The sequence below is a fragment of the Ctenopharyngodon idella genome, chromosome 7 (genome assembly GCF_019924925.1).
Source record: "Ctenopharyngodon idella isolate HZGC_01 chromosome 7, HZGC01, whole genome shotgun sequence".
Taxonomy (NCBI): Eukaryota; Metazoa; Chordata; class Actinopteri; order Cypriniformes; family Xenocyprididae; genus Ctenopharyngodon; species Ctenopharyngodon idella.
Window position 1 is genome coordinate 26,502,295 of NC_067226.1, and position 26,620 is coordinate 26,528,914.

Genomic DNA, 26,620 nt, shown 5'->3' on the forward strand with positions numbered 1-26,620 from the left:
CCCTTTATGTCATTTTGAAGTACTAAAACTCATCTAATGTTTCATCTTATAATAGGCAACACATCTCAGCAAGTTCATGCTACAGATAACGTAGAGTCAAGTGCACAGGTTTGTTTTGCACAGACAAAATTAAATGCGTAACTAAAAGTCAAGAATTTAGTGGTGTATGTGATGTATATCACTTCACAGAAACATTTATTAAACATATTTCATTTTTATTTTTTTTTAGTACCATGGGACCTCTGAAATGAATTATGCTGCCTTAAAATTCACAACCCAAAGCTCAAGACAGCAGAGAATGGAGATGCAAAGACAGACAGAATACTCTGGACTGAAATTAAACAATTCAGTACTGTAACACTGTATTTGTAGTTGCTAATATTGTTTGCTAACCAGAGCCACTCTGAATATCATATTATTTTATGTTCTGAAATAATTATGAAATTTAAATGTCTCTTTATTCAGTTGAAATAACCACAGTTTTTGATGTCTCACTGTATGTGAAAAGTCTTATTTTTCCAGGAAAAAAAAAAAAAAAAAACGGACTTGCTTTTCTTTTGTTTTGATTAACGCACCTCAAAAAATTTAGCCCAGTTAACACCTCAGTACTGTGGTAAGATCTAATCAACAGACCAAACTAGAAGAGCTTTAATCAGCCCCATTCGACCTGCATGTCTGCAGTAACTTTGGCCTATTTAACACCTACTCAATTCTAGGGGCATTGCATAATTTCAGAAGCGAGGAGGGCAGAAATGTCAAATATAATGCCATTTTTTTCCTCTGACCTTTGTCTACTTGAAAGGTTTTATTTTTTATTTTTTCTTATCAATTGCTTTTAGTTGGCTAAGAAATTAAATTCACTGCATGCTGAACAATAACCGCTAGTTTGTATTTTACAATGTTTTCCTATATTTTGCTTATGACAATTTTATGATTGGTTTATGTACTACAAACACTTGTGCATTGAGTCATCATGGATTTTATACAATGCGATTTTTTTTTTTTTTTTTTTTTTTTAAATCACAAAATAAGGCAGAAAATGTACTATTTTATAGTTTCTATACTGTAATAAAGGCTATGTCAGTTAGCACTGCAATACTCATACATTATTGTTATGAAAATACTCTGAAAAACACACATAAACCATATATTGTCTCAATCGTGTGTTTACTGACTTCATGTTTCATTAGTCAAAGCGATAGCTGGATGCCTTTGTCCATATAAGGTATTTCCTGGAACATCATAAGTTATTACTTCTATGAGTCCGTTTTACACTTTCTGTGAGACGGTGCCCTCCGGCTTCCAATATGAGTGAAACATATATTACACGAGAGTGTTAGCGCTCCATAAATACAAATTAAGCTTAAAATACCTCACAGAGCATTTATAAATCCATGCTGTAAATACCCATTTCTGACTACAGTCAAGAACAGGCTGTTTTCGTGCATGTGTCTTTAAATGCAAATGAGCTGCTGTGCCCCGCCCCCTCTCTACGATCACAGTTCCTGCCTCAATCGGATTCTCTGCCAAATATTAACAAGACTTCTACTTGGTTTTGATTATCATCTATACTCTCTACGAATACTCTCACGGATAGCATAGTTCTTCTTTCATCATTAAAGTTTATTATTTCCACGCGTTTTAAAGCTATATCAGTTTTAACTTCTAATGGATCGTTTTCTGAGCGCACTTATCTGAAGCGCACACACAGACAGCTGTCAGACGTCAAGTCTCGTGATGTGAGTAACTTCTCTTTCACATTTTTTTGTTTGTTTAAACTTTCAAATACACACAAGGTTCTGTCAAAAACACACACAGTTCACATAAACACAGTCAGTTATGTCTGTGAACGTAACTAGCAGGCAATATTACAGAAATCGTATGTATATTAGATCTGTGGCGCATTCCCTTCAAAAATAAAACTAATCCACTGCGTTTAGCGGCTCAGATGTAGGTAAATGAAGACTGTTATGTTCACTCTTACATCCAACAACAAAACATCTTTATTACTTATCAGACATTGGCTGCGTCCGAAAACTGGAAATTGCTGCCTTCAGAGGACACGTTTCCAAGGTAGGAAGGCATCAAGGTATGTCTGAATCCAATGTTAGCTTCACTTCCTGTCTCCTGAGATACCTTCCTCTAATCGATTTTTGAAGGCAGCATAGATGTATCCTTCACTGCCTTTGATATCCCACAATCCTGTGCTTTACATTCTGTGACAGTTGAGCTAGAAAAATAAAGATGGCGTCCGAAAATTGCGTTTACTGGTCAGTTTGTGTTTAAATGTGTTTTTGACCAACATTTTCCACTTTTGATGTCATTTCTAGTGAGAAATTACTACTGTAGTAATTAAATATTTGTTTAGTTCTCACCAAAGCTAGCGCTATTTTGCGGTAGATCATTAATCTGTTACGCTGTAGCAATGCCACATAAGGGGTGACATTTATACCTGTGTCTGATTAACACTAATGTATGGTTGATCATTTATTCTAATTGTCACCCCGTTTTCTGTACTGTTGCCTCGGTGTGTGTGTGTGTGTGTGAGACCCCGTATGAACGAACTCTCGCGAGATTCTGCACGTCCCGTGCGGCCTAGTCATCACGTGACAATAACACAGAACTTTTTACTATATATGGCCCTGTCCCAAATGGCACACTTCTATGCACTTTCGGTCTTATGGACTTACAATGGCTGCCGCGTGCGCGTGTCCGTTAAGTCCACGAGACCGTATGGTGTCCCGTTTGTCAATTTTAGGCTTCAGAAGGGTGCTCGCGAGCGCCCCCTTTGCGGCCGATATGCGCCCCTGATGCGCACTTTTGCTGAGCCCGCACTGGTGCGAGCTCTGAAGCAGACTTCTTCCCGACAGTCAAAGCGACGTTACATCATGAAAGTGTGGACTCGTAGGAAGGCCGTGAGTGTTTAGGGTGCCATTTGGGACAGGGCCTATGTAGCCGGCTTACCGGCATCTGGTGGCGTCTGTGTTCGCTCTGTTCTTGGTTGCCTGGGTTTCGCCGCAGCTTTTAACCAAACTGTTTTTGTTGGAGTATACTGCCGCCTTACTTGTGGAGTTTTGCATGTGTGTTTTTGGACTTTGGACTGCTTTCCAGTGAGGATTTTAACAGTTTTGGTTGTCGATTTGGATCTGCTCTCGGACATTCATTCATTCATTCATGGACATTCCCCGGTGAGACTGATTCAATTTCATACTACAGTTGGACTTTCACACTCACATACACTTTTTTTTTAATATATTTTTTCTGGTTGTATAATGGTGTAAGATTTTTCGAAATTGTATAATACACTTGGGTGTTTGAAACAAATTTTTTCCTCAGTCATTTTTTTCTTTTTTCTTCCTTGTGGAACGAGCGTTTCCCTCATTTTGGTGTACTCTCCATTCGGAGTGTTACAACGCTGCCTCAGAAGTCTGTCCGAAATCAGTTTCGTGAGGTGCCTTCATGCACAAACGCTGCCTTATAAGTCATTGCCTGATAGGGCAGCGAGGCAACAAGTCAGCTGCCTAGGTTTTCGAATGCAGCCTCTGTTGTCCCTATAGCTGCTCGAGCACGGAGAAAATGGCGGACAGCGTACAGCTCATTGAGGGCAGAAACTATAGGCGTTTCTCAATGTCAAGGAAGGATCCTCGGAAGCCAGAATTTCGAGGATGCTACGTCATCGACATCCGTCGAAGGACTGTTCCAATGTCGAGGATCCTCGGAATTTCAAACAAGGACTGAGTCCTTCGTTCAAAAAATATCCCATATACAGGAAAGGATGCATATGTGTAGCCTTCGCGCTCTTCGCGCTCTGAAATCACCCACAATCCTATGCGCGCAGCTTTGCGATCTTGTTCAAAAAATTAAAAAAAAATGTCAGACGTTAGCGGGCAATATGCTTTCAAATGTAAGTATATTTACGTTACCAAACATTTGTTATAACTGTAGTAAATATGTCAGATAAATAAAGTTTAACGTTTAAATGCCAGTACAAATTACTACCGTATTGATATTATAAATTATACAAATACAAATTACGTTATTGATGGCTAACTGAACCGGACCGTCATTTAACAATTGTTAGCTTGGTTGCCTTTTCACTGACGTAATGACGCAATGACGTGCACTTGCTAGTCTGTTCCATTTACGTGTTCTCCGAATGCTAAAGAGGAGCCTCGCCTAGCCTCTGAAGGAAGTGACTTGGAAGGACCAGTCCTGCCAAGGAAGTATCCTTGACATTGAGAAACGCCTTATGGTAATACGGTTCTGTCAGTCAGCGGTCGTGGGCGGGGCCTGTGGCTAATGTGACGTCACATTAGCACCATGGCTGAAAACAGGTCGTTGGGAGAATGTGAAGTACAACATTTAATCAAATCACTAAGAGTAATTAATAACAAAATATGTATTTCTTTTTTTGAAGAGATATGATGAGATCTTTCATGTACCGTGATTAATACTTGTTTTTTTTTTTTTTTTTATTTGTTCTGTTCTGCCTTTCTCTATGTTCTTAAAAAAACGCTATGTAATTGCATCTTTCTCTTTTAACAGTCATTGTCAACTTTTTTTTCTTCTCTTTCATATGTTTCATATGACATTGGTTGTATTGTTGATACATTCTGTGTAATGTATGCAAAGTTGTATTTTATTAATGTCATCTTTGAATTGTTTGCAATAATAATAATAATAATAATAATAAAAAAACGGGAGAAAAAAAAGGTCGGGAATACACTGCTTATGATTTATGGCAGGGATGGGCAACTTCGATAGTGATGAAGGCCAACATTTTTCCTCCTTAATACCAGGGGGCCAGATTACTAATCTACACTCACACCTTTTACTCAATTTTTTGAGTAAAAGGTACTGTCTTACTCAATTTACTTTTTATTAAGGGAAATCAATGTACAATTGATGTAATTCATAACAGTTCATAAAAGATTTTATGAACTGTTAAACTTTTGATAATACAAATGGGAAACTTTGTTTTCAGTTGACAAGCAATATTACCCCAACAAGCAAATGTAAACATCTCCAGTGCATTATCTGTAAATTTGCAACAAACAAATGTAGGCCTACAGATGTCCTATTTTTGATTACAAGCCTAGAGAACATGTTCAACTCAGCCTCGTTAAAAAGCGCTTATTTAAAAAATAGTTGGCATTACCATAATCCACATCCACATATTACCATGAAAAATACTACTTTTTAAAGATGTATATTTAACATAATTATGTGCATACATTTCTGTCATTCATTAGGCAAAAAATGGTTTTGTTGACTATGCATTTTACCTTTGAAATCTAAGACAAATGCAACTCTGGCATCACATGTGTATCTTTTATACTTCTAGTTAGTTGCTTTTCCACCGTCGGCCCAAACCGTTTTCTTTGCTTTACTGTTCCATTCTGTGCCGATCTGATCCAGTACGGTACGGATCTGGTTTTGTTTTCCACTTTAGGGCTGATAACAGAGCTCTTCGGTCGTTGCCTTAGTAACGCAAGAGTTTACACACAATATGCGATGTAAGTGATCGCGTTATGTAAGATGATCAGTTATTTCTTTTAATTGTATGATTAATTTGTGTTCATGTTGCTCAAATATCATGTTTAGCAAGCTACGGAGAAACTGGCAGCCAAGCACTACTAGCATTCTAGCAGTACGGTTTGGCACGGTTGGCTAATTCCAGGCGGAGAACGGTTTGTAATCGTGCCGTGCCGTACCGGGCTCAATTGGAAATACAACTGGAACCGTTCCTTACCATTCATCTGTTTGGCCCGACGGTGGAAAGCAGATTTTGTGAGCAGTGCAGTGGTGAAATGGCAATTTACAATAAAATCTTTCATTACAGATTTCGTTTCCAAACAAATCAAACATATGAGTGACCCCTTGAACTTGGTAAAAAGATAAATGGTTAACCATCCTGATTGGATGGTGAAAACATGATTTTTATTGTCAATTTTTCATTTTTTTTTTTTTGCTAATTTTAGTAAACTTTCACATTAGCGTGCACATCTTACGCTGTTATTAATACGGGGATCGGCTGGAAATAGCGATCTCTCATGGATTGATTTAGTATTAACATTATAGGCATTGTCTTTTGACATGACAAGAGACCAATTGAACTGCGAGCTTATCCATTCAAACTTCATTAACCAACAGCAGAATGTAAACATGCGCTAGCCAGAGTCTTTAACCATTGCACTTGCGTGTCATGTCTTTTGCGACATCTCGCACATGACACGGCATTTGAATTTGGAAAACAAACACAAAACTGACTGGAGCTGCTCCGGTGGAGAACAGTGACTGGATCTAACACCTTAAGATGACGCACAGCTCATATCTCTTTCGCTGTAAGTTACCGAAAGCAAAACCACACACAAAACACCTTAGAAGAGCATCTCTCTCGCACTGTATGATGTGACAGACAATTAGTTGTCTAGTGCGGTTCCGTTCACACAGTGCAAATATTATGAGAATGCGGTGGTGAGTCCTGAAAATTTATGGGTGTGAGTTCGGTTATAAAATGCAGTTGTCACACCCGTAAATAACTGTACTGTGTGTGAACGTAACCGTATTAAGGACTCAAATACAGGACTGACAACTGTATTCTAGGCGATGACTGCCTAATGGTTAGAGAGTTTATTATTAGACTTATTTATTGTTAGAGAGTTTATTAGTTTAATGTTTATTATTGATGTATTTTATTGATTAGTCATACTGCAAAATAAAGAAAAGGTGATAAAGACAATATCAACATTTATTCTGTTCAAGGAGGCTAATCAAAGATGATTGTATGTGATCTGCTGTATGATATATAATTTATTTGCTGTACTAATTATAGTGCATCAAAATATATTGTGGTTTGTGCTCAAATCAGCAAAGCATCAGAAATTACAGAGTGGTGTAGTTTCAGGACCATGGCCAGGGATATGTCAAAGGTTGCAGTACTATACATGTGACTCAAATCGATCTATTAGCACTGCACGAATGGTTGCAATAAAGGTGAGTGAATGGATCTATTCGCAGCAGTGTATATTTAACAGAACTCAAAATACTCATAACACTAGAAACAGAACAACCACTGTACAAACAATGAGAACTGACAAAGAACAGAAAGAAACACAGGGCTTAAATACACAGTCCAAATTAATTAAATAACTGAACATCAGCAAACAATAATCAGACAATGAATAACCAAGGAAACTGAAAACACAGGAAACTACTGAAAACCCACAAAGAACACAGATAAAAAAAAAAGCCTTTTGAGTTTGAGTATATGGAATGGAAATCAGAATATATGGAATGGAATAAAAGTCTGAATATATGGAAAGGAACTTGATTATATGGAATGAAAGTCTGAATATATGGAACGAAATTTGCAATATATGGAATTAAAGTGTAACCAGAGCAACCTTCTGAATTACATGATTTTAAAAATTGAATTTCCTGAAATTTTGTAATACTTTGCTAAACAAGAAAAAATTAGGCAACAGCTGGTCATATTCCAGACAACACAAACAGCTTGGAGTTCACATCCTGTCATCTCTGACATTTCACACAGTAATCCCGAAAAATTGTCTGGTAAAATTACCAGAAGTACTTTACGGGTAAAAACACAAATGTGCTGTTCACACATGCAATGACATTTCATCTTTTTACTGGTAAGATACCATTCATATATCAGTTCCAAAATACCAGTAAACTGTATATCAGATAAATTCAGACTTTCATTCCATATAATATAACTTTATATTATAAATACAATAATTTCCTGAATGGCATGCCATAATACATATAATAATATGTTTTATTTATATAGTGCCTTTCAAGAACCCAAGGACGCTTTACATGAAGTTGATAGATAACATGAATGCATATACAAGTATATAGTCAGTATACAACACATGATCGACCAGATGGAACAGACAAAGAAAGTTAATCTACATGAAAACGTACAAAAACAAGCATAGAGCTGGAAAATTGAGACAAACAATCAATTAACAAAATATAATGTGAATAAGTGAGTTTTGAGAGCAGTTTTAAAGATCGGAAGTGAAGAGACATCCTGAAGGTCTTGAGGCAGTTTGTTCCAGAGCTTGGAAACTGAGATGCTAAAAGCCCTACCACCCACACCAGATAGACGGAACTTGGGTACTGCAAGCAAATTTTCAGAGCTCGATCTCAGAGTACGGGCAGGGACATAGGGGATAATCAATTCGGAGAGATAAGAAGGTGTTAAACCATGACGAGCCTTGAAAACTAGAGAAAGAATTTTAAACTGGATGCGGTAACTAACAGGGAGCCAATGTAGTTGCTGTAAGACAGGAGTGATGTGAGCTGATTTTTTTGGTAAAAGTGAGGGCCCGAGCAGCTGAATTCTGAATGAACTGCAAGTGATTTAGGACTTTTTTGGGTAGACCATAAAACAAGGAGTTGCAATAATCAAGACGTGAAGTTATAAAAGCATGAACCATCTTTGAAATTTGGTGAGGGTCTTAAATGGACAATGTTGCGGAGATGGAAGAAACAGGACTTGACAAGCTGATTGATATGGGGTTCAAAACATAGCCTAGAATCAAACAACACACCGAGGTTGCGTATAGTGGAATAGGGTTGAACCAGAACACCGTCAATGTTAATAGAAAAGTAATGTTGTGAGAAATCAAGAGATTTAGGGCCTACTAGCAAAATTTCATTTTTTTCCATGTTCAACTTTAAGTAGTTTTGAGCCATCCATATTTTGAGATCGTGTAAGCAAGATATATATATATATATAGTCAAAATGGTGTCAGCAGAGATAAATTCATTGCAGTAAATGTAAAATATCAGACTATACTCTGAATTTAATTTCAGAGGATGAAAGTCAATAATCTCATAAAATTGAGGAGAAATTATCAAAGTTATTCTGACAAATTAAATTAAATGGATGGAGTCAAATATGTTGTAATAAGATCATGATGAAAATATTTGTGTAGAAGGTAAATGCTCCTCTAAAGCTCTGGATGTTACTGCTGTGATCTGACCTGAGCGTACACAGATTGCTCCTGAATGATCTTTGATTTGGTCCTTCTAGTGTTCAGAGGTTTCTGAGCAAAACTAATGGCTGCATAATTCATGGTGTCTTCATTCTAAAATCAAGAGAGAAAAGACACTTCAATTATGAGAGGAAAATGACACATGATGTGGCATAAGAACTCTGGAAAATAAATAAATAAATAAATAAATGAAAAAAAAAAAAAACTTATCTAATATTAAATTGATCTGGAAAAAAATGTATACTTACTTGACTCTCTTGAGGTGTGGACACTTTGGAAAATAAAGAAACAGTCTTGTTATTATAAAATCCAGTTATGTGTCATTTTAAATTTGACACTATTTTTCCATTACCATAATAGTTGAATCTTATTCAGAAAGTCTTACCTTTATTTTGACCCCTGCATAGTTTTATTCCAAGAAAAACAACAAGAGCCAAAAATATGAAGTTTAAAATTCCAAGACCAAGAACAGTTGGATTTACATCACCCCACTCTGAAATAAAATTAATTTTATTTTCTTAGAAAACATTTTTTAAATAAGTTTGGTATCATTTACTGTATGAATCAAATGCGTTTCCACAGAAGAAAGATCAAACCAAACATTTCAACATTTCAAGTCAGACATTTGTACTTCACCTTACCTCTAAAATTTAGTTGAGTTCCTTTTCCAAACAGTATCTCTCCACATGCGGCCACAGCGCAGTAGTAAATCCCAGTGTCAGAGTGACTGATGTTGCCCTTGAGGAGATTGTAGACGCAGCTCTGCGTTTGAGACTCACTGCTCTTATTACACTGACCATTTCTCTCTCCTTTGGTGTAAAGGACTCCTTGAGAGTCTCCCGAGCTTTGTCTGAACCAGTAGACGCTGTGTTCTCCTGCACAACTCTCAGTGAAGATGCTGCACTGCAAATTCACAGAATCTCCTGGATGAAGCGTGTCTATCAAAGAATGCTGAAGAGTTGTGTGTCCAGCTTGAAAATTGACATAAAAGGGACAGAAATAGTAAGGGCAAAGAATCAGATACCACAAATCAAACAAAGCTAAAATAACAAGTAGTAAAACTTACCTTTAAAAATTAATCTAGTTCCTGCACCCATTCCAATCATGTCATATGATGTGACTACACAGTAATATGTTCCTGAGTCTGAAGACTTTGTATTTAAAATGGTCAGATTAAAATGATCATCTCCTTTGATAACATTAAAACGATTCATTTTCTCAAAGTCTTTATTCCAACTGGGTTGTTGATTTAAATGTAAATACACAATTTGTAAGGATTTTCCTTCAGCCATCTGTTTAAACCATACTTTTGTTGATTGCAGAAGCTTTGAAAAGGTACAAGTAAGATTCACATCCTCTCCAGATCGAACTACTTTTACATCTTCCTGAACAACGTCCACATTAGAGGCCTCAACAGAGGAGCAAGCTGCAAAATAAAGCACACAATAGTAACCTTTAGAGTTGAAAGTGTTATTAAATAGGTGACTTGTTTAATGTTTAAAAAGAAATTTAGGTATATTTACATATTGTTGAGGAAAGCAAAAGAATGAAGTAATATCTCATGATCAGTCGTCTTTCAAAATTATCCTCAGGCTTTGAACTCCCCTGAAAAAGCAAACAAATGAGCACACTATCACACGCACTAAAGAATAAGGGTAGATCACTAGACTGTGTCTTTACTATGTGTCCATGCGTCTCTGCTTCAGTCAACTGAGGCACGTGCACTTTCACCTTTACTTTTTTGCTTTCACACCCCTGGCCACATCAAAATGGCTAAAAATAATATCTAACCTAACAGTCTTTCCATTGCTCCAAAAAACCTCTCTTATTTATTTAGATGGGTAGTTGGATGTACTACTGCTTAGTATTGGCCTCTCTTAAAACTATCTGGTTAATATGTTGTTTTATTGCTAATGCATAATGTGGTTTGACACAGGGGGGGAAAAAAAGCAGGAAATATGATGTTTCAAAGAAGCATGTAACCAGAAAATAAACCTCACATGAAGTTCATATATATATATATATATATGGTGAATTCAGGTTGATTGGGACACTTTTTCCAATTCGTCTCAATGGCAAAATCTGTCCCAATCACTAACATACTGCATTAACACAGAACAAAACACTGAGGAGAACTAAGGGCTTAAATAAACAAGGAGAGAAAATGAGGAAACTAAAGTAACAACAGCTGAACATAATCAGTAGCCAAGGGAACAAACTGGCACACACTATAGGAAACTAAGGCTGTAAACAACATCACACCCTATAGCCTACCCTTAAATAGGGTACAATATGAGGTGACAGCCATTTGTAGTGGTGCCCAAAACCATAGTGGGTGTTATCGAGTACGCTCATTCAATCCCATAATGAACCACAATAAAGAGTGTACAACCGATGTACACTCAACAGCTAGAGAATACCCAAAATGCACTGTCATAGTCGTGCACCAGATGAATTCCTGCAACTGACCTGAAGATGGCGCCCGCAGATCATCCATCCATCCATTTTCCAAACAGCTGGTCCAGCGTAATGTCATACAAGTATAAATTCCTTTTAAATTGATTATTAAATTGTTTAATTAAGGTTTATACATGCTGGATTCCATGAAAGAGTTAAAGATAATATTTTTTTTTCATTACATTTGGAGCTGCCAGTTTGTTAAATTTCAAATAATTATTAAACACTAAGCACAAAATGTCCAACAGCCCTTCCGGCGCACATAGTGTCCAAATTCACTCACTCGTTTTCATTCAGTCCTTCAAGTGGACTATATTAGTGGAGTAATGTAGGGAATAGTGAATGATTAGTAAATGATATAGAGAATAGAGTAACAATTTTGAAAACAGCCTAGGTCGACTTTCAATGACAAGGCAAGGCAAGTTTATTTGTATAGCACATTTCATACACAATGGTAATTCAAAGTGCTTTACATAGAAGGAATAAAAATAATCAAAACAAATAAAAATAATAAAAGGTGAGAATAAAAAAATGACACAAAATATATTAAAACAGTTTAGAGTAAAAAGGATGCAAAAATAAAATACAGTTTAATCAGTCGGATATAGCACAGTGCTCATTCAGTAAATGCACAGCTAAACAGATGTGTTTTGAGTCTGGATTTTAATGTGGCTACTTTTGGAGCACATCTGATCTCTTCTGAAAAGCTGGTTCCAGCTGCGGCTGGCATAATAGCTAAAAGCAGACTCGCCATGCTTTGAGTGAACCCTTGGTATTTTTAGCTGATGTGATCCTAATGATCTGAGTGATCTGTTAGGTTTATATTTAGTGAGTATATATGCAATGTATTATGGTCCTAGGCCATTGAGTGATTTATAAACAAGTAATAATATTTTAAAATCAATTCTAAATGCAACTGGAAGCCAGTGTAAGGACCTGAGGACTGGTGTGATATGTTCATATTTTCTGGTTCTGCTCAGAATCCTGGCAGCAGGGTTCTGTATGAGCTGCAGCTGTCTTATATTCTTTCTAGGAAGACCAGTGAAGAATCCATTACAATAGTTCACCCTGCTGATGATAAAAGCATGAACAAGCTTCTCTAAGTCTTGTCTGGAAACAAAGCATCTAATTCTTGCAATATTAAAATCACACCAAGATTCCTGACTTGATTTTTAATTGTTTGACCCCTAGAGTGAAGGTATGCCTTCACCTTGAGAACTTCATCTTTCCAACCTTCCAAACACAATGACTTCAGTTTTGTCTTTGCTTAACTGAAGACATTTTTGACACATCCAACTGTTAATTTCAGTGCATTGGCACAGGGAGTCAATGGGCACACAGGGAACACAAGAAAACAGGCACAGGGAAAACAGAACCAAAACACAATGAAACTTAACAGAACCGAACATACATGTTACACATCACTGGTCCATACTATATTTGCACACAAGAAAGATTCATAAAAATAGGGCCCAATGTACTGTGTTAATGAATTTTCTGTATTGATGTTTTAGGCATATTTTGAATTGCGCATTACATTCTATTGTGTTTTAGGGTTAAAGAAAATGCCTGTAAACGTAAGTTAAACTTAAACATTTTATTTATTTAGCTACCGACACTTTAGGGCAATATCACAGGAGCAGGATATGGCTGCCATATCACATGACTGTGAGTGGGATATTTCTATATACAACCGTATGGATGACCTGCAGAAATTATTTTTTTATTTATTTATTTATTTATTTATTTTTTTTGGGCACAATGCACCAAGCTCCAGTGGTAACGGAGCTTGGCCCATCACAGTCACCAGCATGCCCAGTTCTGATGATCGCTAGTCCTGTGTTTTCTGTAACTTCCTGCCCTGTAGTTTCCACAACTGAGCCTGTGCACAACATAGCCAACACGCCAGAGTCATCAGCCAAGATGGCCACCACACCAGAGTCTCCAGCCATCATGGATGCCCCATCAGCATTTCCAGTCATCATGAACGTTGTACACGAAGATATTAAGGCATTCCCCAGGCATTTGAGACTGGCTTCAAGACTGGAGGACACACTGCTGACATCAGTGTGAGCAGCTGGCATCTCAGCGGTAATGGTTTCTTAGGTGGTCCTGCTGTCAACTGTACTCCCTGTTACAGCGATGGCTATTGTGTGTGAAGAGCACATACTACGCTTCAGCCCATGAGTCCGCTCCAACCCATGAACTTGCTCCAGCACAAGAGCCAGAGCCCACTCTAGCCCATGATTTTGCTCCAGAATCCACTTCAGTTCATGAATCCACGTTCGCTCCAGTCGCAAAGCCCATTCTTGTGACCTATGAACCTCCTGTCTGCAAACCTCAATTCTTGCAAACTATTGTAATTCAAACTTTCAGAGAAAAATGTTTTTAAACAAAGACTGAAAGTGTTGTCGGAAGCTTAGTAATAGTAACATTGAAGTCATGTAACTGTGGTATAGTTCAATTATAGCCAGCTTTTGACTTCTGACGATTGTATTTACACTTCAAAATTCTTAAAAGTTGTGTTCATTTGTGAAGATTTTGTAATCATTGAGAAACTCTTGAGTCTGCAATAACTGAAATAATCTGGGTTATGTTTCTCAACCAACCAATGGATTCTATGAAGAAAAGTACAATCCAGGGCCGCGGTTCCCAAAAGCATCGTGAGTAGATCATAAAGATCTTTTGGTGCTATTGGTTTACCATTAACTTAAGCTCACAATGCTTTTGGGAGCACTGAGTAACTTGCTGAATGCACCGTCCACTGGGTGTCATCATCAACTTAGAATCTGACGAAGATGTTTCCGGGCTTGATGATGATGCTGTGAGGAAGGATCACACAAGTAGCTGGATTCAGCTTTGTGTTTCTCTTTCTGAAAAACCGTGGTTGCAACAAAATAATTTGACCTAATGTGAGTATACGGGATGAGTCAGCTTATCCGTATACTCTGAACTCTATCTCTTAGTTAGATCTGACGCTTCTATGTGAGCTCTAAATAAGAATATAAGAAACAACCACAGACAGTCTTAAAGACCCTCTTGTGTGTGGAACTACTTTCTTCCAGCATGGATTCAAATATCAGGTTCTCAGTTAAACATAAACAAAGGCACACAAGCCTTTGTTACTGGAGAGAGTGATTACCTGCCTTAAGAGCTTTCATTCTATAAGTCAAGTAAATTTTTGTGAAAATAAATCACTTTGTCATGTCTGTGTGCACAAATGAAAGTAATATCTACGTCGTAGCATCCTTTCACATGACAGGCGTCAGCACTGGTCAATGCATTGATCTCTGTAAAGAGAAGCGCTATACGTCAGATCCAGCTGGCGCCACGCTGCTTGTTGTTCAAATTCAAAAATTTCCTTGTTTAAAACATTCAAGAAGTGCATCCAACATTATCAAGTGGGCGATGGAAGTTTATTTGGACCCTTGACCCCTCAATTTTGACCTATATATATATATATATATATATATATATGTATAACTATATTATATATATATATATAACTAAAAATATAGTGTATATATATATATATATATATATATATATATAACTAAAATCCTTTTGGATGGAATTAAATAAGTAACAATGACTTTGGGTGTCTTGTTCATCACATTTATTTTCATATAAAAGCAACAGAACCTAAATTACATCTAGTTTATTACAAAGCACATGAGTGTGTATCCTGAGATGTCCGCCTTTGAACTCGTAGGTGTCTGATCCACTATGAGAGGAGAGAACTGTCTGTCTTGGCTGCACTTTTTCCACTCCTCCCCTCACTGCAGCTGCCTACTCTCGCCTAAAAAGGGCATAAAAAGGGGGAGCCCAGATCTCATACCAATGATCTACAACCACTAGGTGGCAGTAGAGACCATGTGTTGAATTCAGCATTCAGCAAGTTGTCTTTGAAATAATTATTGTTAAAGACTAACTAAATGCTAACTAATACTTTGCCAGGGAAGTATACCTTATACATGCACCAGGACCCATCATTTAAGTTAACAGAATAAAAACAAGCAATGCAATGTAACAAACAAACAAACAAAAAAAACACACACACACATTTGAACAAATGCACATGCACATAAACAGGCTATTAATTTAGCAGATGCAAATGAAGCATACACACAAGTGATTCATATGGAAAAAATGGAACATTTCATAACACAAAGTTGCAAAGTTGTTCAAAAAGAACACAGAGTCTAACAACATACATGCATTAATTTACAAAAATAGACTTTTCTACTTCACTGCTTTTCTTTTACAATTATCCTTATCCTTACCATGCCTAACAAATTCATAGCTATCAATACACAGTACAAAGCCAAAGTAACACTTTAAAATATAAATACATTAAAATATGGCCGCCGGCAGCTATTTTCTTAATAAAGGACATGATCCTTAAAGGCATTATAGATTCAAGATCAAGTTATTTTATTTATTTTTTAAAGCACATTAATAACAGCAACAAGGCTAACCAAAGTGCTGCACAGTTGAAGGGCAAAAATAATTTATAAAACAGACAACACAACATAAAAACATGAAGAAAACCAATAAACTCATTAAACAGAGTAAAAATTACCAAAATTATTCAACCAAATTAAATGTATTTACCTCAAATTGTTATAAGCTCATGATGAAAATATTTGTGTAGAAGGTAAATGCTTCTCTAAAGCTCTGGATGTTACTGCTGTGATCTGACCTGAGCGTACACAGATTGCTCCTGAATGATCTTTGATTTGGTCCTTCTAGTGTTCAGAGGTTTCTGAGCAAAACTAATGGCTGCATAATTCATGGTGTCTTCATTCTAAAATCAAGAGAGAAAAGACACTTCAATTATGAGAGGAAAATTGCACATGATGTGGCGTAATATACACTTTTAAGAACCCTGAAAAAATCTATTATTTAATATTAAATTGATAAAACAGATACATTGATAAAGATATGAAAAAGATCTCAAATGGAAGATAATTGTGTACTTACTTGATTCTCTTGAGGCATGGACACTTTGGGAAATTAAGAAGCAAAATCTTGTCATTATAAATGGCAGTTATGTGTTATTTAAAACTTTATATAATTTTTCCATTACCATAATAAATTAATCTTTTTCAGAAAGTCTTACCTTTATTTTGACCCCTGCATAGTTTTATTCCCAGAAAAACAACAAGAGCCAAAAATATGAAGTTTAAAATTCCAAGAGCAAGAGTTGGATTCACATCACCACTCACTGAAACAAAATTAATTTTATTTTCTTAGAAAACATTTTTTAGATATGTTTGGTATCATGTACTCTAGTATAGGAATCAAATGCTTTTCCAGAGAGGAGAGATCAAGCCAAACATTTCAAGCCACACATTGGTACCTTACCTCTAAAATTTAGTTGAGTTCCTTTTCCAAACAGTATCTCTCCACATGCGGCCACAGCGCAGTAGTAAATCCCAGTGTCAGAGTGACTGATGTTGCTCTTGAGGAGATTGTAGACGCAGCTCTGCGTTTGAGACTCACTGCTCTTATTACACTGACCATTTCTCTCTCCTTTGGTGTAAAGGACTCCTTGAGAGTCTCCCGAGCTTTGTCTGAACCAGTAGACACTGTGTTCTCCTGCACAACTCTCAGTGAAGATGCTGCACTGCAAATTCACAGAATCTCCTGGATGAAGCGTGTCTATCAAAGACTGCTGAAGAGTTGTGTGCGTTACAGCTGCATCTTGACAAAGGGACATAAAAGGGACACTTTATAGAAAAAGCAAGGCCAAATGTCATCCAACAAAATCCCCACAAAGCAAAAATAACAAGCAAGGAAACATACCTCTGACAAGTAATCTAGTTCCTGCACCCAATCCAATGCTGTAATATGATGTGATTACACAGTAATATGTTGCTGAGTCTGAAAGCTTTGTATTTAAAATGGTCAGATTAAAATGATCATCTCCTTTGATAACATTAAAGCGATTCATTTTCTCAAAGTCTTTATTCCAACTGGGTTGTTGATTTAAATATAAAGACACAATTTGTAAAGATTTTCTTTCAGCTGTCTGTTTAAACCATACTGTTGAGTCCAGAAGCTCTGAAAAGTAGCAAGTAAGATTCACATCTTCTCCAGCTCGAACTATTTTTATATCATCCTGAACAACGTCCACATCAGTGAAGCAGACTGCAAAATGAAGCACACATTAGATAACGTTAGTTTAATGTGTTACATAGTGTTAAATAGGTGGGTTGTTTAATGTTTAAAAAGCATAAACATTTAGGTATATTTACATATTGTTGAGGAAAGCAAAAGAATGAAGTAATATCTCATGATCAGTCGAATTCCAAAATTATCCTCAGGTTTTGAACCCATCTGAAAAAGCAAACGATTGAGCACGCTATCACACGCACTAAAGAAGGGTAGATCGCTAGACTGTGTCTTTATGTGTCCATCAGTCTCTGCTTCAGTCAATCGAAGCACATGTGCACTTTCACCTTTACTTTTCTGCTTTCACACCCTGGCCACATCAAAATGGCTAAAAATATGTCTAACCCAACCATCTTTCCATTGCTCCAAAAAAACCTCTCATTTATTAAGGAAGGTATTATAAATACTACTGCTTAGTTACTCGGTTTTTAGCTATTAAAGTTGGTCTCACTCAAAACTATGTGGTTGATATGTTGTTTTGTTACTAAAAATGCATGATGTGGTTTGACACAGAAAAAAGCAGGAAATAAGATGTTTCAAAGAAGCATGTAACCAGAAGACAAACCTTTAAATGGCCTCATATAAAAGTTCATGTTTTTAGTAGGCCTACTGATGAGCATCCAAGATATTTTAAATTAAATTAAATTAAATTAAATAAATGGCAGGTCATGATGAAGTTTAACTATATTGGATTGATGAATACATGTACACCTGGTTCATATTTGCACACTCTAAGAAAAATTCATAAAAATGGGGCCCGATGTACTGTGTTAATGAATGTTCTGTATTGATTTTTCACAGATGTTTTAGCTGTATTCTGAATTACACACTAGATTGTATTGTGTTTTAAGGTTAAAAGAAAATGTTTGTAAACTTCTTTTAAACTTAAATGTCCTGGCAGAAAATTACAAGTTCCTTTTCCATTCTTTTCTTCCGATTTTCTTTCTTATAGTTCATATTAGTTAATTTTAGAATGGTGCACAATGGATTTATGTGTATGCCGAGATAATAAACCCTAAACCTGACTATTATACATCTATACCAAGAAGAAAATGTGAAAGATGGAATAATGGTAACACTGCACAATAAGGTTTCATTAGATAACATTAGTTAACATGAACTAAGAATGAAAAATACTTCTACAGCTGTAACAATCAGTCCACTGAAGGCAAGCTTCATGAACCCATGTGCAGTTTATTCATAATCCAAAGTGAGCAAACAAACAAAGCAACCACTTGACTTGAACATGAGCAGACTTGACAATGACACTCACCAACACCAACACGCTATTTTGCGGTAGATCATTAAAATGTTACGCTGCCTCAGAAGTCTGTCTGAAATCAGTTTCGTGAGGTGCCTTCATGCATAAACGCTGGCTTACAAGTCATTGCCTGATAGGGCAGCGAGGCAACAAGTCAGCTGCCTAGGTTTTCGGATGCAGCCTAAGGGAGCACATGAGGAGCAAGGGAAGCATGACACAAACAAGCAACATGAATCAAACTACAAAATAAAAGACATGAACCATGAACATGAAACAAAACTATACATTACAGATCCCCCCCTCTATTGGCGGCTCCTGACGCCCAACAAAACAAAAAACAAAACTATACATGACTAGAAATTCCAGGCGGGTGGTGGAGCGGAGGCGGTCTTCGGGGAGGGAGGGATGGAGGGCCAGGCCCGTGCAGGGGGACAGGACCTAGACCACGGCATGGCAATGGCGGGCATGGGTCATGGAGCAGAGGCCGACCAGGTCCGTGGAGCATGAGCGGACCTGGGCCGTGGAGCATGGGCGGACTCGAACCTTGGAGCAAGGGTGGACCAGGGTCGTGAAGCATGGGTGGACATGGTCCGTGGAGCATGGGTAGACTTAGACCTTGGGTCAGTGGTGGGCCTGGATCATAGTTCAGTGACAGACATGGGTTGTGGTGCAGTGGCAAGCTGTGGAGTATTGGCGGGCTTAAACCATGGAGCAGTAGTGGGCCTGGATCATGGTGCAGTGACAGACATGGGTCGTGGTGAAGTGACAGGCTGTGGAGCATTGGCAGGCCTGGACCATGGAGCAGTGGTGGGTGAACCCTCCACACTCCATCGTCCAACGCTCCACCTTGGATGATTGGTATCTCGGTGCATGAGGAGGTCACAAAGTCATGGAAGGAACCTTTTACTGCCAGCAGCCACTTAGATGCTTTCACCACCCTCACTACTCTCATAGGTGGGGCAGCCAAGGGTTACGTGGAGATTCCCCAGGTGGAGCATGCAATTGTGCATGCTAGATGCCCATATGTCGTGATTCCCTTTTGGTAATTCCATATGTGTATTCTTCCACGATACAGTTTCCCTGAGTAAACCTGTGTCTTTCCCTGGGCAAATTCTGTTCTGCTCCGTCTCTGCAGAGACCTTTCCTTATGTAGCACTGCCCCTCGGGTCAGGGACCACTTACATATAATTAGATAGAGTAAAAGCTATGTGTATTTGGCGTGCTGTCTGGGGGGAGGGCTCCGAGCTCGGTAATTTGGCCCGAACCTAGAGTACTCCCCCTGGTTGTGATAAGAATAGTTAGGACTAGAAGTGAGGAGATGGGGTGGAGGAGGGAGGCTGATAAACTGTCAATGAACAGAGGTAAGTCTGCTGCATATATCTCTTATTTTTAATTAAGCTGATTAACTGAATGCACTCCTCTTGTGTTTATCAGGTTAATTATCTGAATGTGCTCCTCCCGAACTTTGTTAATAAAACATCATTTAGGCTATCAACGTAACGTCAAACGTGACTGTATGGGAACGTCTCGGTTACTGATGTAACCCTCATTCCCTGAATAAGGGAATGGAGATGTTACGTCCCTCCTGCCACAACCCTGAACCACTACTGAATGGCTCATCTCGTGGCTGGCTTATATATGCGTATGCCGGGGTAGGAGTAGCTTGGTATGCAGATCTCACTCACCAATATTTATTCATTTTCTTACTACTCAGAGGTGATTGGGGCTTCCAATTGAGACCCCAATACGTCAGTATTGACATTCTCTGTTCCCTCCTTCAGGGAACAAGGTTACATCAGTTTTCTCCAGTGTCCTGAGGCCCGTATTTATAAAGTTTCTAAAAGAGGCATTTTAGTCTTAAGTGCTGAGAATTCATGAAATTTACTCGTACTTTCAAACTTAAGTATAAAAGCAAGGTATCAAATGTCTTAAAGCTAAGAATCACTCTTAAGCTTGGTTTATACTCGCCGTGTCCGCACAAGCGCGAAGGTGCGGCGAAAGTGATGTCATCGCAGTGTGCACGGTCGTGCGCGTTGAGTGCACGAGACCCCATTTCGACTGGCGGTGTGCACGTCATTTTTTGTAACTTTGCGCGCAGCTCCGCACCCAAAGATGCATAACTTCAAGCAAATTCTGGCCGACAGGAACATCTGTACCGGGATCTTTACCAGTACCCAGTTTGCGCTTGTCCAAATTAATTGCTTACATTTACAAAATGAGCCTGCAATTGCAGAAATAAACATTTTTAATTAAAATAAAGATCCATGTTTAATAAAAATGTTCATGAAATTAAGTAAAAATGTTTTATTTTAAAAGACATTGTTGTTTAATTTAGTTTTATACATATGTTCTCAAATCATATCCATATATAATCGTTCTAATGTCACAAGCAATAATCTCAAGGTTTACTGGATTTTACAGGATTCTTTGTTTTTTTTTTTGTTTTTTTGTAGCGTGGGTTTGGTGAAGTGTATTTGTGACGTGTGTACCGGTGTGTACCTTATTTCTGCTCACCGCTGCTTCCTGCTGATTTGGAGAACAATTTCTTCGTGTCGCCCCCTGTCGTTTCAAAGAATAGTACAACGGCGAGCGCGTCAAGTGTAAACGCTTCGTCCGTTTGGAGAGGAGTGCGCGCAGTCAGCGGGGGCTCTCGCTGCAGAGCCAGTCGAAAGTATAAACAAGGCTCTCCCAGTTATTTAAGACAGCTCGAGAGGTCTCTCAAGTGGTTAGGAGTTGCCAGTAGGGGCTTGTGATGGCACTGAGGAGACAGAGACGTGCGCAAGTCTTTCAGGGGAGCAAGAATGTTTTTGAAATATCAATAATCAAACGGTATCGTTTGGACAGAGCAGGCATCATCTTTGTCAGCACGGGTTAATGTTGGGCTGAACTAGTTCGACTAATTCAGCAAGCAGTAGCGCTTCTTCCTCCAGCCAGTTCGTATTTCTTTTGTAATCCATGGTGGCTGATTATATCATAAAATGTAGGCTATATACTGGCAGTCAGTTAACAGTACACCAGTTTAAAATTTGTAATTAAGACATGGTGGAAAACGTGTTTGTCTTTAATTTCCAATGTGTATGTCATAATGTATTCTCTTGAAAATTCTCTATTGTCAAATGTGTGTGTTGAATGTAAACTCCTGCTCCTACTCAATGTGAATTATCTGAGAATATTTTAAAATAAGGAAATCTATTCAGTGATTGGTCCATGACTATTTCGTCATCCAAAATCCCGTTTGTGGCACAGCAAAGTGTCCTGAATCATCTCTAAGACTGACACTTAAGATTTACTTAAGTCCTACACTTCACTTAAGTTACGACTGAGATGCTTGATATCTAACTTTTAAGCGCAGATTTGAGCCAAGAATTCTTTTACTCTTAAGTCAATTCTTAGCAGTGTTCTTGTGAGTAATTCTGAGGCTTGATTTTTGTTAGCTCTGAGTTTTTACAAGAGACTCATTCTATTCATGTACACACACACACATACTCATGAGTTGCCAGATGACTCATGAAATGTCCTCATATTTCATGTTTATGTTGTAATACCAGTGTAATACCCATGTCATTATACAAATTTGTGTTCTTATAAATCACAAAAATGCACACACACACACACACACACACACACACACACACACACACACACACACACACACACACACACACACACACACACACACACACTGTTATGATATCTATATGATTAGTTGTCTAAGGTAATGTTTTTGAAAAAACAAAAATGCTAGTACTCTAGGATAAAGTCAAATGAACCAAATATGTTATGCAATCAACAGAGAACATATACATAGTTTTAATGTCAGTTTGTGTTTTGGTTAAATGTGTTAGTAGAAATATTTTTAAATGAAATTGCATATTTGCTAAATGAAGAGTTTGTGTGGATAACTGTGTTACTTTGTCACTGACAATGAACGTGCATTAAGTATTAAAAAAAGACAACAAGATACAGACACACTAATGGATAAAGCAGACTTTGTTTTGATTATTTACTTGCACAAAAGAAATGTGAAGCCACTCCTATATTATATTGTTACATTTTGAGGGGAAATAGGAATATATGTAGGTCACAGAACAACATAATTTTACATATAACACCATTTATGCAATATTACTTTGTACGTTAAAAATCATGTCTTACATTTGTCAAAAGAATAAGGAATTTGTGGCATGTGCTTTGAGAAATGATCATCTTAACACAATACAATTTAAGTAAACAGTTGAACATATACAGACAAAAATGTGTGGTCTGGTTTCTGTTCTATATAAATGGCCATATGTACATGCAACCAACTATATGTAAAACTCAAATAGCATGATAAAAAAGGTAATGACATTATAGAATATATGAAAAAGACTTGCAATGTGACATTAATTTTTACAAATCTGATATGCATATTGTACACTGTTACAAAGCAATACTGAAAATATACAGTAATGCATGTTTTACCTCATAAACTTATGCAGCATTTAGGCTTGAATGGGAAACTGTTACTTCTGTTTTGCGATTAGAGGCATTCTTTCACTATACATGCTGTATGTCACAAGAGTTTGTTCTTCAGAAATCTTTACTTTGAGCCCATTTGCAGTTAAAGAATTGTAAGCTGCATAACTCAAAATGTCTTCACCCTACAATAATGCAGAAACAAACATCAAAGATAATGTCACATAAAATGAGGATAAAAGTCTTTTTAGGAGACCCACTAGCATAACTGTATGCTTCTAATGAATAATTATATAAACTAGAAACTTACTTGACTCTCTTGAAGTTTGTGGATTGTGGGTGAATAAAAAGACTTTGAAATCAAGCAGGCTGCAAAATGAAGGAGGTAAATTTAATTTTAAGAATTCTGATAAGTAGAAAGAGTTCTGATTAATAGAAAGAGTTCTGTTGAATAGGGAAAAAAAAGATTTAAAGTATATTTACCTATTGTTGAGAAGAACAAGATTATTATTAGTATATTTATATCTTATAAATATATCTTATATCTTAAATATATCTTATATATATAAGATTATTATAATAAGTAGTAGAGGTAGATCAGTAGACTCGTAATATCATGTATCCTTCAATCTTCACTTCAAACAAATGAGACACATATGCACTTCTGTCTTATTTATTCACGGCTGTAAAAGCTGATTGGTCACTTGAGAAGGGTTTTAAATTGAGCGGAAACCACTTCTGTGACAGCAGCCAATCAACTGGATGCCGTGGTGGAGTTTTTTATTTTTTCAAAAAGTTGATAATTAAATTTAAAACGTGGAAATAATAAGGAAAACTATAAAATATTAATAGATATTTATTTAGCTATTTTCACAAATTAAGTACCTTTTACTGATACATACTAGAGTTTTAAAATAGTTTTACTGAAAATCACAGACCAAGGCCAATTTCTTACACTGTAACTGAATGTCATAAATGAGGAAATTTTTAATTAAAAAAAAAAATATATATATATTTCTTTTTTTTCTTTCTTTCTTTCTTTTTTTACAAGAATTGCTTTTGAAGTTAAGGGAAGTATGGTTGTGGTTGTAAGTTACATTCTGAAGTTGGCAGATGGGTCAGATCTGAGTCCTGGTAAACATGTATGTCTCTGTTTCCGCTTGAGACCGACACCTGTCCTCTATTTCTGTTTTCACCCCTCTTTCTGTTCTCATACGTCTTGCTGCAAAAAAAAAAAAAAAAAAAAAAACTGCCTACTGCATATTAAAACTAAAAGTATACATAACAATGATTGACATTTGTATGTACATATGTGGTTAATGTTTTATTTTTTGTATTTTTTTTTTTTTTTTTTAGTGTCATAAGAACAAAAACAGGAAATGAGTCTCTTCACAGTTGTATATAACAGTTGTATATAACAAAAAAAAAAAAAAAAAGGCCTAATTTAGCAGATCTTTTTCCCCATACATTTAAGAGACTTAACAACCAGTGCTGTTTGCATTTCTTTAGGCCTTAAAATCAGAATAGGACACAGATTTGTAATTTCAGCACCAAGGACAGAGACACAATGACTAATTTTGCACTGCAACACAACATGACCTAACATAAATATTTTCATATTCATATTGATGCAGAAAACACAGGCAGACACAAAGTTTCTATACAGGAGTGAATTTTTGTTTAAACAAACGGCTCACAAATGAATATTGGTTCAGAAGTACAGCACTTTAATAAAATACATGCAAACTGAACATCATCTGACAAATCTTCCTTTAAGCAGTGAACCAGGATAGCTTTGAAACACAGATTTAATGTTTCACAAGCTTCTAATATGATATTTAAAAAAAAAAGATATACTTCCACTGCACAACATCTCAACTGGTTCATTTAAAGAGCCTTAAATAAATCTCATGTTCAGATATTGCTTAAATTTAAGTTATGTTGCAAAGTTAATGTTAATGTACCCAAAAAAAGATTACACACACACACAACCCAGACACCAGATCAAAGAGATAAAAGCACTTCAGCTATATTGTGTATATGTATATGTATTTCTTGCCTACTAACAGATTCACTATTTGGATTTCATTCATAAAGCATTTTGGGCCTTGTTTTCACCACTATCAAACCTTGAACCACAGACTCAGACTCTGTCCATATAAGGAGAGGATGTGACTCTGGCTGTCAGAGACGATGAGCTGCTTCATTTCCTGTTCATGAGAGGCAGGAAGAAACTGCTCATTATAGAGTGAGAGGTGTTGGGGTGTAAAGTGAGATCTGTTTGCATGCACATGTAAGCGTGACACGTGCACTTCATGGCTAACGCAGTTTTCTACCCATAGCACTGACCTCTGACTGTTTTTTTTTTTTTTTTTTTTCAGCACACTTTGAATCAAAACCACAGAAACAACATTCAACCAATGCAATTTGTTTTCCATTGGCAGAGAAAAAAAAAAAAAACAGCTTAATGTTTGCAACTTGGCCTAAGAAAAAGTTACACAGTAGTTTAGTTATGACAATATGATGAAGTAAAATATATAATCTTAAACTCATATATATATATATATATCCATTAAATATACCATGTTAACTTGTCAGTCCTTTTAGTCTGTTGTGAATCTGTTGTGATTTTAAATATTTGTCCAAGTGTTATTTTTTGTGGGTTCAAGTTCAGATGGAATAGGGTTTAACCCGTGTTAAGATGGATTAATATATAAGGAAGACAAAACAAAGCCCAGGAAATAAACAAGTCTGAGGATATTGATCAGCACTTGGCCAATGACAGATTTTTTTTTTTTTTTTTTTTCAGACTCCAAACAATTCACAATCATGTCTTGTTGGAATAATAATATCATGTATAAAGTTTGAAAATCTAGAAAAAGTTCTCTACAGGCCTCTGGTTAGTGTTTTAGTGACTCCACTAGAGGGGGCTCTTGATTGTATGGGCTTGCTAGTAATAATAATAATAATAATAATAATAAAAAGTTTTATTTATATAGCGCCTTTCCAGGGCTCAAGGACGCTTTACAATGTACAAATATCAAATCTTAAACTTAGTATGGGTCTGTTTCTCATATGTATTAAAGTGTATTAATTATCTTTATAAATTATTTCATTTTTCCCGTATTAGGAAATAGCACAATTATTTAAGCAGTGATGTATGAGAGGACCCATACAATGACAACAGCAATAAGTCCACAATATGTGAATATCAAGGTCTCGTTTCCTGTAACTGCAT

The 26,620-nt window shown here is 36.8% G+C and overlaps 3 protein-coding genes across 5 annotated transcripts in view; all 3 read right to left on the reverse strand.

Moving 5' to 3' along the window:
* LOC127515402 (uncharacterized) overlaps window positions 1–26,620 on the reverse strand; it is a 79,959-nt gene that overhangs the window by 45,572 nt on the left and 7,767 nt on the right. The gene's annotated exons all lie outside the window — the stretch shown is intronic.
* LOC127515401 (uncharacterized) overlaps window positions 1–26,620 on the reverse strand; it is a 78,270-nt gene that overhangs the window by 34,391 nt on the left and 17,259 nt on the right. The window lies entirely within an intron of this gene.
* On the reverse strand, window positions 8,788–17,985 carry LOC127515400 (uncharacterized). 3 transcript variants are annotated; one of them, XM_051898986.1, is made up of 6 exons: window positions 17,747–17,985; window positions 17,295–17,639; window positions 16,854–17,192; window positions 16,609–16,713; window positions 16,470–16,492; window positions 8,788–9,122 (listed from the first exon to the last, which is right to left on the reverse strand). In XM_051898986.1, exons 1-6 carry the CDS (start codon window positions 17,826–17,828, stop codon window positions 9,000–9,002), a joined length of 1,017 nt encoding a protein of 338 aa, XP_051754946.1. In that variant the 5' UTR covers window positions 17,829–17,985; the 3' UTR covers window positions 8,788–8,999. The 3 variants fall into 3 exon arrangements, with proteins under 3 accessions (XP_051754946.1, XP_051754947.1, XP_051754945.1); XM_051898987.1 differs by lacking the exons at window positions 16,470–16,492; window positions 16,609–16,713; window positions 16,854–17,192; window positions 17,295–17,639; window positions 17,747–17,985 and adding exons at window positions 9,278–9,300; window positions 9,415–9,522; window positions 9,671–10,000; window positions 10,096–10,455; window positions 10,553–10,592; XM_051898985.1 differs by lacking the exon at window positions 8,788–9,122 and adding an exon at window positions 15,080–16,293.

Excerpts from the sequence above, each read along its gene's own strand:
- LOC127515400 (XM_051898986.1), bottom strand. The coding sequence starts at position 17,828 with ATGGGTTCAAAACCTGAGGATAATTTTGGAATTCGACTGATCATGAGA. Across the intron at positions 16,493-16,608 it reads ATGCAGGGGTCAAAATAAAG|TGTCCATGCCTCAAGAGAAT; the intron begins GTAAGACTTTCT and ends AATTTCCCAAAG. Across the intron at positions 9,123-16,469 it reads CCATGCCTCAAGAGAATCAA|AATGAAGACACCATGAATTA; the intron begins GTAAGTACACAA and ends TCTTGATTTTAG.